The following is a 19,785-nucleotide window of genomic DNA, read 5'->3' on the forward strand; positions in this document are numbered from 1 at the left end:
CGGGCAGCGCCAGGCGGGGGTGGTGGGTGACCTGGGCAGGCTGTGGCTGGCGGGCTGGGCAGGGATTCCCGGTGCTGGCTGTACACACATATGCCGTCTGTGAAAGAAAATGCCTTGTCATGCCTCGGAGGATTCATACACACGCTGTGTACATTACCCCGCGAGGCAGGCAAATGCCGGGAAATGTCAGCCAGGATTAGCGCAGCGGGAGCGCCGGTCTGCAGAAGGTGGGCGGGTCAACGGCACAGTCACGTGGAAAGTGTTGGCATTATCGCCTCAAGCCCACTGCAAAGCCCCAACAATGCCACTGTCAGATGTGTGGTCTGCATCCAGCGTTCCCTGCAGATCGAGCGGAAGAGACTGGGCACAGACGCAGGGCACAGCACACATCTGAAGCGGCACTTTCTTCATCTAGGTCTGTGCAAGCACCGTGAGCGTTCCAGGCACTTCCTGCCAATGCCCGGGCCAGCGTCTGGGCTCTGCGGCCACCCGGTCGGCGGCGGGGCCGGCTGGGCTGGCGTCCTCAGGTGCTGTGTGTGCTGCCTGACCCAGCATTTCTGGGGCAAAGGTGGAAGGGCACAGTCACGTTAGAAGCCTGGAACCGCCTCTGCCCCAGAGGTACCTGCTAACCAGCAGCCCTTGAGTGTCCTGGGCCCGGCCCCAACGTATACGGGAGATGGAGTGAAAACCTGAGGCCGATGCCCTTGAGAGATTATCGCACCTCCCAAGAGGAGGGGCCACGTCATGCCCGGCAGGCCCACCTGGAAAGCACCAGGCGGGTCGGGACGGAGGAGGGGCTGGGGAGCCGTGGCCCAGGGCCTTTGTTGGGGCTTCCCCTGGGACAGACAGGGCAGGCGGCGTGAACAGCCCCCAGGCTTTGAGCTCCAGTATTGCATTCCTCTGCCTGGTCCTGGCTTGCGTAGGGCGGGGAAACAATGGCTTAGCGGGAGACTTTGATGGGGGGGTCGGGGGACACAGCCCTGGCAAATGTGTGCTCCAGGCAAGCTTTCCACCGCTGGGAGCTCACTGGCCCTAGGAGGAGCAGTCTTGGGTCTGAAAGATGTCAAAACATTAACATATGCAGAAAATAAAGACACATACATAACAGACAGAGCGAGAGACCATCCACCCACACAGATCTGCACCTGGGCACACACGGGCACCTCCGCTCCTCATCCGACAGCTGGGAACAGAGTCCACTAACACTAACAGGTGCTGGACACACTGCCTCAGTTTATTCAGACAGAAGAACAAAGGAACAAAGAGCAATGAGCTACGACACACACGACACCACGGATGGAGCTCCAAGTCACACGACGAAGAAGCCGGACGTCAGACGCTCGGAAGCAGGGTTCCGTCTCCGTGACGGTCGGGAGCCGGAGAGGCCCATCCGCCATGCTTAAGTCAGAGCCACAGATGGGGAGGGGACGCCGACGGGAAGGGCTGGGGTCTCTGCGGAAGAGCATGCATCTCGCCATACGTAAATTTTACCTTAATTTAAAAAAACACCACTGGAAGCAAATACAGCAACATTGTTGTTGAGGTTGATTTGCCGTGGTGGGAACATGGTGCTTTATTTGGATTTCTTTTCTTTTTTTTTTTGAGCCTCAGAAAAGAAGAATAAAGTGAAAGGGGTCTTCCCCCAGGCAAGTGCCGCCCCCAGCAGGAGGGCCCCCGGCAGGAGCGTCACAGCCACTCCAAAGTCACCCTGACCCAGAAAAGAACATCCGCAGCTGGGCCCAGCACCCCAGGGCCACTCCCCACAGCTGCCCACACATCTGGCAGCTGGATCTGCTTATGCAACGCGGATTGGGCATCTTACATCCGAATCTGCATCCCCTCCCTCCTCGGAGACCTGTGTCTCCTGCCAGCTTCCAAGGCCCCTGGATGACCTCCCTCTCCTGGGGTCTCCCTGCACCCTAGGAGCTCTGGCCGAGGGGCAGCAGGGCCTAATGGTGGAGTAGGGGGAAGTCAGAGCCCGGCAGTTGGGGGCCCTGAATGCCCAGGGGACCCAGGAGGGGCCGGGGGGCTGCGGATGCCCAGGACTCAGCATGAGGATCTCTGCATCCCACTCCTGGCACAAGAGCCCCAGACTCAGCAGCCCGGTCACAGGCGCCCGTGGGTGGGGATGACCAGCTGCAGTGCAGAGGCAGATGTGGGCATATGGGCCCCAGTCTCCTCCCCATTCACGTCACTGCCCGCGGGGACGTGGCGGCATTTCCTGGGCACTCAGCATGCCGAGCTCCAAGCCTCACTGAATTATTTATTCTGTTCTTAGGCACCTCCTGACAAGGCCCTGCCCCAGGAGAGCTCGGCTCGGGGACAGAGGGAGGAGACGCGGCAGGACGCAGGCCCCGACTGCAGCCCCACCAGGGCTGGATGGGGTCTGGCGCGGTGGAATCTGTACCACTCAGCGGGAGGCTTCCTCTGACTGCCCTCCTCCCAAACCAGTGCCACTCTTGGGCAGGGGACACGCTGTCCTGGCCCCACCCCTCTGAGTCCTTGGGATCACGGTGGGGTGGGGCAACCTGTGCCCACCCTCAGGGGAAGTACATTTTCCCAGGGCACCTGGGGACACGGGGCTGCCAGTGTGCCATCCCTAGGGGGTGCACTGCAGGGCTCCAGGGTCATGGCCGGAAGCACCTCAGGCCTCCCACATCTGTGGGCATGGCCTTAGCTCTGCCCGCCCTGCCAGGACAGAGGGCACAGGCCTGTCTGGAAGCCCCACAAGGGTTCTCAGGGGCTTCCTGCTCCACAGGTCCTGGCACCCCCCGGGTGAAGGTCCTCAGGGATGCCCCCACCAGCTCCTCACAGCTACTGTGACAGGGAGTCCTTCCCAAACCTGGAGTCCAGGGTGGATCTTCCTGGCTGTGGACCCAGGCGGAAACCCTCGGGGTCCCCAGGGAACCAGAGCCTGGGTCTGGGCTCCACTGGGGACCCTTTCAGCCCAGGGAAATCAGAGCACACAAGTTTCCACAGGGATGGGAGCCACGAGATCCCATGGAGCCCAGGACACCTGCCACCAAGCCTGGCCCCACCCTGGAAGGCAGAGCCCGGGTCTCAGGGCTCTCTGGGGTTGGGCGTTCCTGTCTCCTCAGAGCCCTGCCGTCCAGCTCCCCGCAGCAGGACCAGCTCCACAAAACTCTGTTCTCCAAGGCTCCTTGGGCACAACACTCGGGTTCTCGGTAACTTACCCAAAACACAGCAGAACACAATCCCTGCCTGGACCCACTCCTAGCAAAGAAGACTGGAGCGCCAGTGGCTCACCCTTATGGGACCAGAGAGGCCCAAGGGCCCTGGGGCAGAGGCTGAGGTCACACAGGAGCAGGACGTGGCGGGCGGGAGACGCCGTCAGGCCTCCGGAAGACCGGGCTGAAGAGGGTTCCTTGGGGCAGTCAGGTCCGTGGCTGGGTCTCCTGAGAGACCGGGGGTAGTGAGTTCCATCTGCAGGGAAGCTCAGGAGACTCTTGAACTGGACTTGGGCCGAGTCCTGCAGGGAGGAGGTGCTGACCCTGCCACCACTTCAGGCTGCTGCCTCCTGGGGCCACAGCCCGACCGGAAGCAGCTCCACACTCCGTCTCCCCAGAGGCTGCATCTCTGTCCACGGCCGTCTTACAGCAGACACCACAGGAGGGACGAACGTATGGCCCCGCAGAGTCCCGGGAGGAGCCAGCACAGCCCTGGGCCAGCCACACGGCCGCCGACCCCATGCCACAGGCCCAGGCCCCACAGGCCCCCACCTGTCCTAGATCATGCCGGCCAGCCAGGGTGGCAGGAAGAGGCCCACGGTCCCCAGCAGGCAGACGATGATGAACATCCAAAGGAAAATGCGGTCGATCACCATGGCCACGTACTTCCAGTCCTCCTTCACCTGCAAGCACAGACCAGTCACTGCAGCAGGCCCGGCTGCCACGGGGCAGCTCTCAGGACCCCGGCACCACCGGCAGCAGCTCGTTCCCTCCCACCTTCCACCCAAGGCAGCCAAGGCTGCCCGGGCACCCCGCATACACCTGCACCACAGGGGAATCGGGGTGCGTGGAGAGGCTGCCCGGGCACCCCGCACACACCTGCACCACGGGGGAATCGGGGTGCGTGGAGAGGCTGCCCGGGCACCCCGCACACACCTGCACCACGGGGGAATCGGGGTGCATGAAGAGCCAGCCAGTGCTCTGCGGGGCAGCATCACTGCAGCGCAGGGTAGGGCAGGAGGACCTAGGAACCCTGGGAACTCTGGCTGGGGAGACCCCTGCGCAGAGACGGAGACGGCTCCCCACCGTGCCCTGCGTGCTCCCACCTCTCGGCAGGTGGCCTGGCTGGGCAGGACACGTGGGAAGGGGGCTCAGACACCCTGTGAGGAGTCTGCTCTCAGCTCACCAGCGCTGGGAGGGGCACCACGGAGGCCCAGTCCCCTCTCCGTTTTGCAGACGGGAAATGGGGCCTGGTGGGGGCAGAGCCTGGCTGGGCAGGTGAGACCAGGAGCCTGCAGGTACTGGGATAATTGGGCCTGACCATGCACACAGAGGCCCAGGCGGGGCTGCTTTGCAGCTGATGGCTCCACAGCGGTGGGGAGACCCGGGGCCAGAGGGCGGACGGGGGCAGCACACGGAGCCTGTAGAGCCGCCGCCATCTGTGGCCTCTCACGCCAGCCTTCCTGGCCTGTCCGGTTTTCATACTGAGGCGCACAGAAGTCAGGGCTGGCTGTGGTCATACAGCTGAAGAGGGACAGCAAGTCCTGGCACAGGCCGCCCAGCTCCAGGCCCGCGTCTAACCCACAGTCTTGGGGTTGATGCAAGGGGGCCCCACCCTGAGTGACCCCCAGGGGCAGAGGCCTCGGGAAGGCAGAGGCCGTGGCCTGGTCAGGCCTGGAGTCAGGAAGCCACTCTTGAGGCAGCCGCTGTGGGCAGCCCAAGGCACTCAAGCCACCGGCCACTGCCCTGTCCCTGGTACCCCGTCCCGTGCCCCAGGCTCCCCCATCCCACGCCCCCGGCTCCGCTGTGTGGAAGGACCTGAGCCGACCCCTGGCTGACAAGCTGCCTCTGGGCCAGGCCACGAGGGTGTCGTGGGTCCCAGGCCTGTGGATGATGAGATGTGGGAGGGGGAGTGCCCATGAGCGCCTGGCCTCTGTGGGGATAGTGCCGCCTCCTGCTTTGGGGGTGTCTGCTCTGATTTTTCACAGCAACCCCGGGTGTCCTGATCATATAAACTGAACCGAAATGGCCGTATTTATTTACGGGAAGCCTGAAGGCAAATGGGGTCACTTATAAATAAAACCCTGCCCCAGGCTTCGGCTCTGGGGAGGTGGGACGCAGCCGCCTGCCCGCTCCTTCCCATGCGCCTTTAGTTCCCTTGCTCTGCCCGCCACCTTCCATCCGCCTGAGGATGAAACGCAGCCGCAGACCAAAGCCTTCCCTCTGTCCCTGAGGCCGGCTCCTGTGAAGTCAGCTCTGCTTCCCCAGAAGTCCAGAACCAGGTCAGGCAGCGGCAGCTATCGGCCCCAGAAGGCAGCTGGAGGGGCCCAGGCCCCGCTGACCGCCAGGCTCAGACCTACTGCCGGCTTCGGGGTGGCTTTGATCAACAGTGTAAAAGCATCAGACTCTACGGCGGCATGGCCAGGAGCAGCTGCCTCTCGCTTCAAGAGCTAGGAGCAAAGCACAGTCCCCAGGCTTCTCCAGGCTGCTCTCACGACCACAGAACGTTCTGGAACCTGCAGGTGGCTTCTCAGCTTCTTGGGACTCAGTGGGGTGGCTGTGTGGGGCGAGAGACGCCCTCACTTCTCAGATGGAGGCAGCCACTGAGGATGCCAGGCCTGCCACCAGGACGACAGCCGGGAGATGCCAGTGAGGGCAGGTGGACGGGCAGGACAGACACGGAGTGGCCGCTGTGACCATCATGGGCTGGGCGGCTGAGACCTCTGGCTGCCTCCGTGCGTCACCCACTGTCCCGTCTGAGGACCGTGGCCCCCAAGCCTCCCCCCGCATGGCAGGCAGCAAATGTCTGCAGAAGGGAGCAGGGAGGCCGTCTGCTGCTGGGGTCAGGCAAAGCTGGCTCGGCCCAGCCTCTCCCTCGTGGATTGGGTTGGAGGGTGTGGAGACACAGGCAACACGGACGCAGCTGCCACTTAGCAGAAACCTCGGCTCCTGAAGCCCCTGTGTGGGCACTGCCTGGTTCATGAGGGCAGCTGGGCCGGCCCAGGACCCAGGGGGTCTTAGCAGCAGCCAGTGCTCTGCCCCCAGCCCATGGCTCCCCTGCCCGTCCCCAGCTTGGCCTCTTGGGGCTGATGGGCTTGGGGCTGTGTCCCAAGCAGAATCCTTCTCTCCGGCCCCCAGCCATCCCATCCCATCTTCTCTGAGCCCCCTGTGTCCAGATCCCAGGTACAGAGGGGACCCAGGGAGGTCCACGGGGCAGGCACAGGTGCGCCCTGGGGAAAGTGCCTTGGCAGCACCTCACTGCATTCTGGGGACGCGGGCATCGCTGGGCAGGAGTTCCCAGTGTGCCCCTGTGCCTTGCTGGAAGGACGGTGCCTGCAGCCCGTCGCCCTGCCGCCTGCCGAGGCCTCTGTGTCCCAAAGCCGGCGGGGGCCCCGGGATCCACCCTCTGCAGCCACTCGGGGCCACCTGCCCCGCTAAGCCTGGGACCCGCGGCCATGCAGCACACTTGAGAAGAGGCTGCTGCTTCGGGGCCACACCATACGCCCCAAGGCGGAGCGGCCTGAGGCCTGGGCCCAGCTCCTGATTATTCACCGGGAGCAGAGGGCATCAGGGCCAGAGGCGGCCAGCACAGCCACAGGCGGGACTCACCGAGAAGTCTGTGTCTTCGGCTTTCAGGTGGTCTGCGATGTATTGGACGCCCTCTACTGCCCGGGTCAGGGCTGGCGACAGGGGCAGATGCCGGGGCAGCGCTTTGGTGCTGCGGGCCTTGAGCGTGGCGCTCGGGGACGTGGAAGGCGGCTCCTTCCTGCACGTGCATTTGCACGGAGAGGCCTGGTCTGGAGGTGGGAGCTCCGCCGGGTGGGCCTTGGGAGAGGCCAGGGCACCAAGAGCCTGGCCATCCGCCTCGGGGGCGGCATCGTCTCGCGGAGCGCAGTACTGGATGCTCCGAGACCGGCACCGCAGGACACCCTCCGTCGCCTCGCCGGCGCTTGACACGTGCTGGACGCTGAGGGACCTGGCTTTGGCCAGCCCTGGGGCCTGGGTGCTGTGGGGTGAGTGGCAGGGTCCTGGCGAGGGGTGGGGGCCGGCCTTCTCGGCCTCCAGGGGCTGCGGAGTGGGGAGGGGGTCGGAGGGCGACTTGCAGGCACGCCCGGGATCAGCCGGCGCGTCCAGGGGCGCGCAGAAGGACGGTGAGGGCGGGTGCCGGCTACGGGTGCCGCTCATGACGGAGGGCTCCCCCTCAGGCTCGGGCCAGAATCGCGGGGCACTGGCCATCTTGTGCATGGATTCGATGAGCCGCCGGCAGTTGTCCTTGACCACGGACGGCCGCTTCATGAGCAGCAGGCGCGGCACGATGTCCAGGAAGACCCTGCGCACCCAGGCGGGCATGGTGTGCGTGCGCGGCGAGCGGTGGTGCACGTTGAGCACGAAGACGGTGATGACGATGGACAGGGTGACGAAGATCATGGTGAACAGCAGGTACTCGCCGATGAGCGGGATGACCAGCGACGTGGACGGGATGATCTCGGTGATGAGCAGCAGGAAGACGGTGAGCGAGAGCAGCACAGAGATGCACAGCGTGACCTTCTCGCCACACTCGGAGGGCAGGTAGAACACCAGCACGGTGAGGCAGGAGATGAGCAGGCAGGGGATGATGAGGTTCACGGTGTAGAAGAGCGGCAGCCGCCGGATGATGAAGGCGTAGGTGATGTCGGGGTAGACCTCGGCGCAGCACTCGTACTTCCTGGTGTTGTAGGTGCCCACGGCGTCCACGATCACCCACTCGCCGCTCTCCCAGAAGTCCAGCTGGTCCACGCGGCTGTGCATGCTCACCAGGTCGATCTTGGCCTTGTCGTAGGTCCAGGAGCCGAACTTCATGGTGCAGTTCTGCTGGTCGAAGGGGAAGAAGGTGACGTCGATGCTGCAGGAGCTCTTGTAGATGGCCGGCGGCGTCCACTGCACACGCCCGTCGTGGAACAGGTGGGCCTTGGTCAGGTGGGTCACAGCAAAGTCCCCGTCGGCACTGGGCAGGGAGAGAGCAAAGGGGTGAGACCACGTCCACACCCACGCCGCCTCCGTGCTGGGACCCCGCGCCCGCACACAGAGGCGTTCTCGCGTCACAGAGGCAGAGAAAGGCTGGCGGCCTTGCCCGGGTACACTGCCCGTCTCTCACTCACGCGCCTTGGCTTGGCATCCCTGAGCTGGGGGCAGCATGGGGTTTGAACAACAGGAAGGGGCCTACGAGCGCCTGACACATGGCAGAGCATCACCGCTGCTGCTGATTCTTCTCCGCCAGCAGAGCAGGGATGGGGCTAGTCTCCCAGCACCTCCCCTGGGACACATGGCATCTCCACACCCCTGCCCCTCCAAGCAGCACCACGGACCACCATGGGAATTCCTCACCCAGCTTCTGCTGTTAACCCAAGGACTTGGAGACCACCTCCCATGTGTGAGCGCGAAGACACCGGGGCCGCAGGGGTGCTGCCGAGGGGCTGCATGCGCACCACCTAGCTACAGGGCCATGTCTCAGCCACTGGCTCCAGACTCTCTTTTGTCTTAGGGGACATGGGTGTCCTGTCCACAGGCACAGGTTGACGACGGAGCCACAGAACCAGGGACTGGTGCACCTGCCACTCCTTTCCTGATAGGCAGAGCTCCCAGCCCCAGCCCCGGTTTCACAGACAGCCTGGCTGGGTGGGGTGTGCTGCTGGAGTGCATTCAGGGCTGAGGTAGCCAGCCTTCAGAGGCAGCACCCGACACCTCCACCCCACAGAAGGCCCTGCCGATGAGGCCCCGTTAGTTTCTCCATCCCCAGCTCAGCCCTACGGAGGGCAGCAGGGCAGGGTGTGTTCCAGGGAGAGGCCACCCAGCCAGACACCTTCTGCTCCACCTCTGCTGAGCGCCTGGACCCCTGCCCATCCTTCCTCTGCCCCATTTCCTGAGAGCTTGCAAAGACCAGGGCCTCCCCAGGTGCTCGGGCAAAGCTGGCCACTGCTCCCTGAGCTCCCTCTGCCTGCACACGAGTCCTGGGGCTGGGCCTGCACCTCCACCCTTTCCCAACCACCAGGGACCCTCCGTCGGAGGAGCTGCCGCTGCTGGAGCTCTGCCCTCCAGGTCACAGAGGAGACCTGGCCCCCACGGTCTCGGTGCCAAGCCTCTGCCCCCTGATCTGGTCGCAGCTCGGCCACACTGAGGAGGGAGGGTGACCACAAGCGCCACTGCCCGCATCTCGGTGCCGCACAGCCTGGTCTGAGCCCGGAGTCCCTCCGGCTGGGGCAGTGCCTTGCCACCTATTCCAGTCTGGGTGGAGTCAGGCTCATGTTTCCTCCTTCTCCCCAGCCGTCTCTCCAACAACCAACGCCCCCACCTTCTGGGGCACAAATTCAAGCCTTCTCACATGGCAAACGGGGACAATTCCATTCGGCACACACCCAGCAGGGGACGTCAGGGCCGAGCTTGGGAACAGGGCAGGCCACCCAGTCCTCTGCTTTCACCGCTCTGGGCAGGGCCCCCTCCTCCAGGGTCCTCGGCCGGCACCACAGGAAACGGGAGGATGAGCCCCCGCCCATGAGCCGGTCCTGGACTCACCGCCTGGGCCCAGGCAGGGTCTGAGGAGCTGCCCAGCCCAGCAGGTCCAGGTTCCCGCTCCAGGGCACACAGTGTGGCTAAGACCTGCTGTCCTCCCCACCACCACCCCAGTCCAGGTCACAGAGTTCTGGGCTCCTGCCCCAAAGGACCAATCTTAGAGAAGCCCCAAGTGGACCCAGCAGGGGGTGGCCAAAGCCCAGAGAAGGGCCGAGGCCTCCTGCCCTGCAGCCTGGCCAGCCACCAGCCGCCGCCACCTGCTGCCCCAGAAACAACCCCAGGTCCTGTCCAGAGGGAGCCTCAGTGACAACCCCCCCACAGCCCCAAAGAGAAGCTGGGGTCACCTCACTACCTCCTGCAGCCCATGGTGGGGAGGAGGCACAGGAGGACGTGGGGTAGCAGCAGCCTCCGCTCTCCTGAGCTGTGATCCTTGGGGCTATGGTCCTGAGGGGCTGTGGTCCTGGGCGTGCTGTGGTCCTGGCGGGGAATGTGGTCCTGGCGGGGAATGTGGTCCTGGAGGAAGTGGTCCTCAGGGAGCTGTGAACCTGGTGGGGGCTGCAGTCTTTGGGGGGCTGTGGTCCTAAGAAGCTGCATTCCAGAGGAGCTGTGGTCCTGGGGGTCTATGGTCCTGGGGGTTTGAGGTCACAGTGGGGGCCGTGGTCCTGAGAGGCTGCATTCCTGGGGTGCCGCATACAGGCCCCCAGAGCTGCTTCTCTGCCTGGCCCAACCCTATCTGGGGCGTTTCCACTTCTCCCTGAAATACGTCCTTGTGAGTCAGAGGTAGATTCGGTGCTAGGGCCTGGTGCGGCGGGAGCCGGGTCGCTGGGTGGCCTGCAGGGGCAGGGAGCCTGTCCTAAGGGAAGGCCGCCGCCCACTCACCCCTGACCACCCCCGCACTGCGCCCAGGAAAAGCGCCAGAGCTACTTTCACATGTGGCGGCCGTTCCCACGGCCATTACTGGGATCAATTGAGTTGGAAAAGGAGCCCAGTGGTTCTTAATCACACAGCAGCGTTTATAGGTCAGGCGGGTGCCCTGGGGCCTGGAAGGGGCTGTGGGCAGATGGCTGCGATGGGAGAGGAGGAAGAGCTTCCATTTGCTTTGTCTGTGGGAGCCGTGGCCCCGCCACACCCAGACCCCGAGTCTGTGACCAGAGACCGTCCCCGCAGGACTCAGCTCAGAGAGCGCCGGCTGCCGGGCGCAGGGCCCTTGGCACGGGTCCTCGGGAAGGACAGGTCGGAGGACAGCAGCCTCTGGAGGCCAGCGTCTGCCACGGCCAATCCCTGGCAATGCTGCCCTGGCTTCCAGGCACAGAAAATCCATTTCCGTGACCAGACGTAAGCCTGGGCTCCCAGGAGCCAGACACGGGCTTGGCCCAGCCCGAGGCTTTGTTTGCTGGGGACCTGGCGTGCCGTCTGTCTTGGGCAGGGCTGGAGCGTGCAGAGGAAGCAGAGGTCCTGCTGATATGGGAGCCGTCGGGGCTTCCTCACTCCTCTCCAGGGCACCCTGCGACCCACACTGTTCTCCCAGAAAGCCAGGGATGGGGTCTGATTGTGAAAAGCACTCCGGCCCAAAGGGTTCTCCTGCAGCCATCAAGGGTTCCGGCAAAGACAGCAGGGTCAGGAGGGAGCCCCAGGCCTCAGGACTGGGCCGGCAGGGACGTCGTGCATATGTGCCACAGCCACACTCAGACCCTCAGGCTCTGAAGGTCCGGTGCTGAGACCTGGGGATGCCCTCCGCCTCTGCTGGCCTGGGGGACCCTTCCCTCCTCAACCCCCCAACTTTTCCATTGCTCCTGCTTCTTCTTTTCTGGGCCCACCTGGGCTGGCATGGATGAGGGTGGCACAGGCTGCAAGGGGCCAGGATGGGCCTTGGTGGAGCAGGCCCCAGCCACCCCTGACACCGAGACCCCAAAGGGGACTCACTTGTTGTAGAGGACGATGTCCGGCCTCCAGATGAGCTCAGAGGGGATGCGGATGGACGTGACGTTCTCGTAGTCAGCTGGGTCCCAGCGAAGCTTGTAGTCATGCCACTCCTGGACCGGACGGGGAAGCCGCAGGGTGAGGGGCGTGGGGGAGGGTGGGGGCGGGGTAGGGCCAGGGTGGGGCAGCACGATGAGGGCAGGGCTGGAGCAGACAGCAGGGGAAGGGGTGCAGGGAGGGGAGGGGTGTGGGGGAGGGGGAAGTGTGGGGGAGGGGAGGGGTATGGGAGGGCGAGGGTCATGGTGGAGAGGGAGGGTCATGGGGGAGAGGGAGGGTCATGGGGGAGAGGGAGGGTCATGGGGCAGAGGGAGGGTCATGGGGGAGAGGGAGGGTCATGGGGCAGGGGGAGGGGGCAGGGGTGTGGGGCAGGGCCAGGATGGGGCAGCACCCTCCTACTCACCTGCTTCACCCACACGTTCGTGGTCATCATCTGGTTCTTCTCGTCCTAGAGTAGACAGATGAAGGAGGCCACTGACCCCTCAGCACTGGGACACCCTGGGGTGTCCTTCTCTAGCCCTGGGTTTCCTCATCCACAGGCACCGGCACAAGGACAGGGTCAGGGTGAGGGCGAGGATGGGGGACAGGCGACCTCTGGAGGGGTGAGCGCCCTGCAAGGATGCACCGAGCCCAGGATGGGACCCTGAGGGGACCTAGGGCTGTGGGGACAAGGCTGTGAACATCTCCAGCAGAAAACTGGGAGGAGGTCGGCGGCCTCATAGGCTCCCTAGCTACGACAGGTGTGGCGGGCACAGGGAGCCTCCTTCTGCCTACCTGCCTAGCTCCCTCCCAGCCCTCAGGGCAGCCCCTCTGCAGCACGGCCCCCCACATGGGCACGCACAGCCAGCAAAGCTGCCCCGGCACATCCGTGGGTCCCACTGCTGTCCAGGGTGGCCCCTCCATGACTGTGCCTCATGACCTGTGCTGGTGGGACCACAGCTGGGGTCACTCAAGGTCACTGTGTGCAGCTGGGCCACTTGCCCCAGCCCCTTCCAGCCCACCCCACCCGCCTCCTTCCACATCCCCACAGGACCACATCCCCTCAGTACCGTGTCCCCGTAGGGCACAGGGCCACGTCCTCATGGGACCACATCCCACAGGACCACATCCCCACAGACCACGTTCCCTCAGGACCACGTCTTCACAGGACCACGTCTTCACAGGACCACATCACACAGGGCCACAATCCCCTCAAGACCAGGTTCCCACAGACCACATCCCCACAGGACCATGTCCCCACAGGACCACGTCCCCACAGGGCCACATCCCTCAGGGCCACGCCCCCTCGGGACCATGTTTGCATAGACCACGTCTCCTCAGTACCACATCTCCCCTCAGGACCTCATCTCAGGACCACGTTCCCTCAGGACCACATGCTGTGTGTACCCGGAAGCTCCAGGGTCCTCAGAACCTGCTTCCTGGGGCCAGCCCTGGCTGCCTGCCCAGTGCCCTGCCCCCTTGCAGCCGTCACTCTTGGTGCCCTTGAAGCTGGAGGACAGGTCAGCACCATATGCGTCATCACCGCTCAGCCTCGGCCTAGGCTGGTGGGAAGCGACGTGGCTTCCAGACCCTTCCCTGCAGCCAGTCCTGGGGCCTGAGCCCACACATGCAGCTCACAAGCCCTCCGCTCTGGGACGGACCCCGGTGATGGCATCCACAATACGGATAGGAGCCTGCAAAGGGGCACAAGCGAGCCCCAGGCCCTGGCGGGATGGGCAGTGGGCCAGGCACGAGGCAGCCCCTTCTGCACACAAGTGGCCCTCGGCCTCGGGCCAGCACCTAGGAGCTGTGTGTGTTGGTGTATGTCCTTAGCCAGCGGCAGGGTGGCGAGGGAGGCAGGAAGCTGTGGGAGCCTTGGTGCTGGGTATGCTCCGGACCTCAATGTCTCCTGGGCAAACTGGGGGCTCTGCGGTGGTTAGGGAGCCATGGACTAAGCCCTGAGCTCAGGTAGGCAGCCAGGTGTGGGGTGGCAGGCCCACAGTCCTGGGCAGCTGCCAACGGCCGCCTCTGCCAGCCACCACTTTGCAGCCGTGTTTGCAAACCTCAGCAGGCTTGCCAAGCCTGTGCAGCCCGCATTGTCTTCTGCCTGGGCCTCCGCCAGGGACACTCCACAGGAGCCACTCAGGGGCAGTTCCAGGACACTGAGGGCGGGGGTCTGGGTGGCCCACCCTGGACGGGGCTGGCTGACCGGAGTCTCCACTCGAGGCCCTGCGCAAGCGGGTGCCACCACTGCGCAGCCTGTCCGCAGGAATGTGGCCGCAGCCCCCCACACCTCCCAAAGGCCCTGGTGTGGCCCAGTCAGCCTGGGATAGTGAAGCAGCTCTCACCCCATTTCATAGGGCCACAGGCCCCAGGTTACCCAACACGCACGGCACCCAAAGAGGAAATTCTCCCGAAACCCAGCGGCTCCTCCCTCGGCAGCAGACCCAAGCTTGGAGACCTGGCAAGTGAGGCCTTCGCTGTTCTTTGCTTCAGAAGGTGCCTAGGCCCTGTACTGAGAACCTGGCCATGTGGAGTGCTTCTGCCAAGGGGGAGGAAAGGGCAGGGCCTGGCTGGGATGCTCAGAACCAACCCTTGGCTGGGGCTCTGGTGGAGTTGGGGGGGAGCTGGCGGCTGCCATTCTGGTGCACCAGGCCAGGCCGGACACTCACAACCATGGGAAGTGTTGATGGCCATGTCCCCTCTGCCCACCCAGACCACGGTGCTCTCTGCAGGGCGACCTCAGTCCCAGCGTGCGACGGCTGCGCCCCCACCTACCACGTCGATGAGCTGAGCGATGGACAGGCCAAAACGGACGAGGACCACATCGGAGATGTTGGCCACGGGCCGGGACCACTTGTTATAACCAGAGAAGAGTTTCTTCAGGAGCCGCTCCTCTGCGTGGGCCCGGGTCTCCACGTGGCCGCTGGCTGTGGGGAGAGGCCGGCCAGGGGCTCAGGTGCAGGGAAGGAGCCGGGAGCTGTCCAGGAGCTGTCCAGGCTGCCCCAGCCCCCTGCCAGGCACGCTCGCCATGCCCGCTTCCTTTCAGCTCCTCACATGAGCACCTCCCACCGCAGGACCTGTGCGTGTGCCTGGCGTGGCGTGCGCTGCCCTCCCTTGGCCTCTCCCCCACCCCGGTTGTCACTGAGATTCTCTTGGGGAAGCCTCCCAGACCTCTCAGCCCACGGAGGCCTTCCCAGCACCTTGCCCCCACCATCAAACCAGACAGTGGATGGGCCAAGCACTGTGTGGGTCCCTACCACACCGACTTCCAGGGAGGGGCTGCGCCTCTAGCACCCTGGGAGTCAGCGGGGTTGCAGGGGGCGGTGTAACGACAGCGCGGAAGGGGCACAGGGCATCGGGGCCAGACAGGCAGGGAGAGGGAGGAAGGGGAAGGAGGATCCGGCCCCCAAAAGCTCTGCTTCCTGCGGCACCTCCTGTAGTTCATCCATCCCCTGATGCCCGAGGAGTGTTGTTCAGATGCAGCCCCCGCCGTGCCCCAGCCTGCCTGTGCTCTTGGTCGGACCCAGAACGCCCTTGATGGGCGGCTCTGGAGGAGCACAGCCCCAGGGTCCATCTCTGTTCCAGGTCTCCGCAGGTCTGAGGCACTCCCCACCTGTCCTGGGCGCTGCCACACGGGGCGGCTGGGGCGGAGGGGGAGACCTCCACCTCCCTGCTGGGTCCCGCTCTCCCATGACGACAGGACCCTGGGAGGGGTCAGTTCTACGCCCCCGGGGACCCCTGACTCCCAGCCCAGAGTCCCCACCCCCGACCTCTTCTTCCTGCAGAAAAGGTGGATGGGGCCGCCAAGGAGAGAGGCCGCCCCTCTGATCCCCTAATCCGGAGGAAGCGGGCACCGGCGTCTTTGGGGAAATGTAGCCGAGGATGGGGGAAGGGAGAAGGGGGCTCCACCTCGGCTCAAGTTGGAGCTTGTGGGTCCAACGCCGAAACAGTCGTGGAATCCCCCGCCCCGCCCCCACGGAAACCCCCTTTCCCGGCCCTCCGCGTTCGCGGGCAGTTAACCCCTTCCTCGCCCGGCCCAGCCCGCGGGGAAGGTCGGCCGTGCGCCGGGGATGGGGGAGCCTCGCGGCCGCCCCGCTGCGCGCACCCGCGGCTGGGGACCGCAGTGAGGAGCCTCCTTCCCTCGGCTCCGGGAGCCCCGAGCCACCCGAACGCGGACAAAAGGGGGCCCAAGCGGCGCCCCGAAACTTACCGCGCAGGAGGCCGGCCCCCAGGAGCAGCAGCGGCGGCAGCAGCCGCGGCGCCCCCCGGCCCCCGAGCTCCATGGCGCACGCACCTCGCGGCTCTAGATGCGGGCGGCTCCCGGCTCCCCCGCGCCCCGGCTCTGAGGCCCGCGGGTGCCCAACTTCATGCCCCCTGCGCCTCGCGGGCCGCTTCGGCTGCCGGGCCCGGTTCGCTAGCTTCTCCCGCGGGGCGCGGTGCGGCGGCGGGGCCGGGAGCGCAGGGCTGTGGGCTCCGTGGCGCGGCCCCGCCCGGCCCTGCCCGCCTCAGCCGGCTGGGAGGGGGAGCAGGGGATGGAGGAGGAGGGGGTGGAGGAAGGGGAGGAGGGAGGGGAGGAGGGAGCCGGGGACGCGGAGATTGAGCGGGGACGGACCGCGCTCCCGGGGGACAGGGAGGCTGCGCTCGCCCCGGGCGGGGGTAAAGTTTCCTCGTCCTCCACGGACGTGCCTGAGCCGGGGATGGGAACCCCGTGGTCGCTGCGTGCGCCTGGGGGGTCCTGGCCGGCCTGGCCTCGCTCCCCACATCTCCAACCTCGGCCGCTGCCTGACTCGAGGCGGGGCGCGAATCGGGGGCGATCCGAGCGCCAGGAGGGGCTCCCCTTACGCATCTGGGCAACTCCATCGCCCCGGCCGCTGTCTGCAGTCTGAAAATCGCGTCTCTGGTCTTGTTCCCCGGCGACCCGCTCAGGAAGGCGCCCACTTTATCCGCCCGCAGCCCCCGCCTGCCCCGGTTCCTCCGCTGGGACCCAAGGAGTCCAGAGGAAGCCCAGGCCCTGCGCCCGCCTTCTGGGGAGGAAGACCCCGCCCCCTGCGAGGCCACCTCTCACTGCCTCGAGGTCCTGCCTGGGGTCGGAGTCCATCGCCCCTCCCCTCCCGTGTGCGGCTTGCGAGTCCTGTGGATCGTGTGTGCCATGAGGTCACGCCCCCATCCTCCGCTCTGGGGGCAGTGGGTTCGGGGCAGTAACCGGATCTCCCGCCGGGTGATTGGAGAGCCAACGCCAGGCGCCCCTGGACTGGCCTTAAACAATACGGGGCGCCCCAGAGGCAGCGCACGGCCTCCAGGGAGGGGCCCCGCCCTCAAGTGGGTGCCGAGGTGGCCGCCCACAGAGCAGCAGGTGCTTTGGAGGAGGGGTGCCTTGTGCGGCAGAATCTGGGTGCAGGAGGAGAGGGCGCAGCTCTGCAGAACCATCAGACGCGCATCCCCGCAGCCGCGCCCCTGGCCCAGCCTCAGGTTCTGCAGCTGGGACTCAGCCCCCCGAAAAACAGAGACTTCCGTCGGTAACGGAAGGCAGAGCTGAAGGGGCTGGAGGGGCCCGTGACCCTCCCTCCAAGGCTGCAGGCCTGCTGGTCGGGGGAGGGGGCTGTCTGTCAGGAGTTCCCCTGGAGCACCCCTCACCCCAGCGCAGGTCTGGGGCCGCCGCAGCTCCTGCCCCTCCCATCGCCCCTCCCATCTCCCCTGCCTCTACCCCCTACCTTCTTCCCCCTCCTTCCCCCAGCTTCTCCCAGCAGCCACTGATCCTGCCCACCTCTCCCACACTCCTGGTTCCAGGTTGAGCTCGTGCACCTCACACACCTGCTCTGGGACGGGCAGAGCTGTCTGTCCACTCTGGGCGGTGCCTACAATTATCGCTTTCAGAACACACAGCCTCTGCGCACTGGCCGGCCTGACCGCACTGCCCTGCTTCTGTGTCCTTCCCAGGCGCTGGCCCAAGCAAGCTGTATGCAGGGACCTCCTGCACGTCCACAGCCCCTTCGAGGCAGGCTCTTCAGTTATGCCTACTTTACCAGAGAGATAACAAAGGTGCAGAGAGACTGAAGCTCACACAGTCAGTAGTGGGATTCCAGCCCAGGCATCTGGCTGCAGGGTCTGCACCCTGGCCTCCCTCTGGCCTCAGATGCAGTCTTGGGCTGAGTTGCCTTTACTTACGGGGAAAGCCTCCTGGGAGACCCCAAGCCCACCTTCCTGCAGTCTTTCCTGGAGCCACGGGTCTCCACCACCCGCCCTGCTGATGGCTCTCCTTCAGAGCATCCTGCAGATCCAGCTCTCAGTGGTTTCCTAAGGTCCTATTTCCCTAGGCAGACTGAAGCCCCCCAAGGAAGGACCCCTCTCCTTACTCTCCCCAAGCCCCTGGTTCTTCTGGTCTACACTAAGCCTCCCCATGGGCAGCTCTGTGCCAGGAACTAGAAGGTTCCAAGCTGGATGGAAATTTGGGCTGAACAAGCAGCTGGCAAACAGGGAGGGGAGAAGAACAAAGCCCCCCTGAGGCCCCCCGGAGGCCAGCCTGCTGACCTCTCACTCACTCACAGAATCCCACCCCACCCCCTTTGGCACAGCGCAGGAGGCTCCCTGCTCAGGAAGGGGATGGAGAGGTGGCCAGGCTGGCGGCTCCCAAAGGGGGTGGAGCACACTCTGCCCTCTGGTTCAGGCCCCACCTTGGTGAAAAGTTCCTGCCTTTGGCCTCACAGAGCAAACGCCTTTGGCAGAGCGATTTCACATTCTTTTGTCAGTGGAGAGGCCGGCCATATTGCGGTCCCTGCTGGAGTCCCTGGGAACGGGGTTATTGTTTCTGCGACCTGGCAGCCAGATGAAACGGGGCTCATCTCCTGCTGGTAAAGTGATGCCCACCTCATGTGTTCCACACCAAGGGGCGCTGTGCCCCGCCCTCCCGTGGCAAACCAAAGACTCCTTTGGGAAGAGGACGCCCGTGCTCCTGCGCTTGAGCTCCCTGGACTTGTGAAAATTGAAGCCTCCTCCAAAGGTTATCTGGAGTCAGAGAGGAGCGGGGAGGTGGTGAGCTGGGTGAATCCCTGAAGCCTCCCCAGAGGAGGAGGCATGTGCAAGGGTGGCCCCAAGGACCACGGACGTCCACCCAGCCGTGCACTGGCGGTGGGGGGGTTGTTTAAACTCAGGATTCTGGAACCCTACCCTCAGAGACTGTTCAGTCTGGGATGGGGCCCCCAAATCTGTGGCTTCCAACAGCCATTGCTGGGCAGCTCTGAAGCAGGCAGCCCCGAAGTACCCTGAGAAATGTCAGCTCAAAGCCACTTGGCCCAGGGCTGATGTGGAGGCTCAGGGTCCCTCACCCCAGCCAGGGCTTAGCCTGGTGTCCTGGTCTGGGGCAGAGGCTGGAACTTCCCCGAGTTGGTGCAGGGAAAGAGACCATGGGCCTCTCGGCAGGAGCCTGGCAGAGGTTCTGAGGCAGAGCCAGCTCTGCCATTTCTGTCACCTCTTTGCTTTTCTAACAAAGCAGGCCCAGGCTTCCACAGGGTCAAGTGCTCTCCAGCCAGTGGCTGGCCCTGGTGGGTTCCCACAGGTGAGTTCTCCCAGAGAGCCCAGCCAGAGCCAGCGGGCCTGTCTATCCCGGAGCCAGGGGCCAGACTGGGTCAGCGGGATGCTCAGGCCTCGGGCGACATGGCCCTGTGGCCAAGTGCGCACGCTCACACACTGGTCCAAACCCGAGGCTTTCCGTTGGATTTGCTAATGCAGCAAGATTAATCGGGTCCAACTCATTAATTTTTGCAGCCCCTCCCTCCCACCTGCGCCCGCTGGAGAGCTCTGGCTGTGGGAACCCAGCAATCGCCGAGGCTGAATTAGATTCTTACTCCACACCCCAGCTGTGGCCTCTGCTGCTCCTGAAATTGCTGCTTCAAAGAAAACAAACTCCAGATGCGAAGTCCAGTGAGACCAGCTTTGGGGGCACGGGCCTTCCTTGGCCTGAGTTGTCCTAGGGGGCTTTCAGGTGGGTTGCGGGGGCACAACCAGGCCCTTGCAGGCGCCAGTCCCTGCCCCCATCCCCACTGATGTCACCACCAACTCTAGCCCTGCCCCCCACCTCCACCGATGTCACCACCCC

The 19,785-nt window shown here is 64.9% G+C and overlaps 1 protein-coding gene across 1 annotated transcript; it reads right to left on the reverse strand.

Annotated features, from left to right (window-relative positions):
• Nucleotides 1–1,216: 1,216 nt before the first annotated feature.
• CHRNA4 (cholinergic receptor nicotinic alpha 4 subunit) lies at nucleotides 1,217–16,153 on the reverse strand. The gene is made up of 6 exons (XM_017515718.2): nucleotides 15,904–16,153; nucleotides 14,469–14,620; nucleotides 12,115–12,159; nucleotides 11,658–11,767; nucleotides 6,798–8,172; nucleotides 1,217–3,871 (listed from the first exon to the last, which is right to left on the reverse strand). The coding sequence occupies exons 1-6, from the start codon at nucleotides 15,974–15,976 to the stop codon at nucleotides 3,746–3,748; spliced, it is 1,881 nt and encodes a 626-aa protein (XP_017371207.1). The 5' UTR covers nucleotides 15,977–16,153; the 3' UTR covers nucleotides 1,217–3,745.
• Nucleotides 16,154–19,785: the final 3,632 nt, after the last annotated feature.

This window comes from Cebus imitator, unplaced genomic scaffold (assembly GCF_001604975.1).
Source record: "Cebus imitator isolate Cc_AM_T3 unplaced genomic scaffold, Cebus_imitator-1.0 Scaffold555, whole genome shotgun sequence".
In the NCBI taxonomy this organism is placed as follows: domain Eukaryota; kingdom Metazoa; phylum Chordata; class Mammalia; order Primates; family Cebidae; genus Cebus; species Cebus imitator.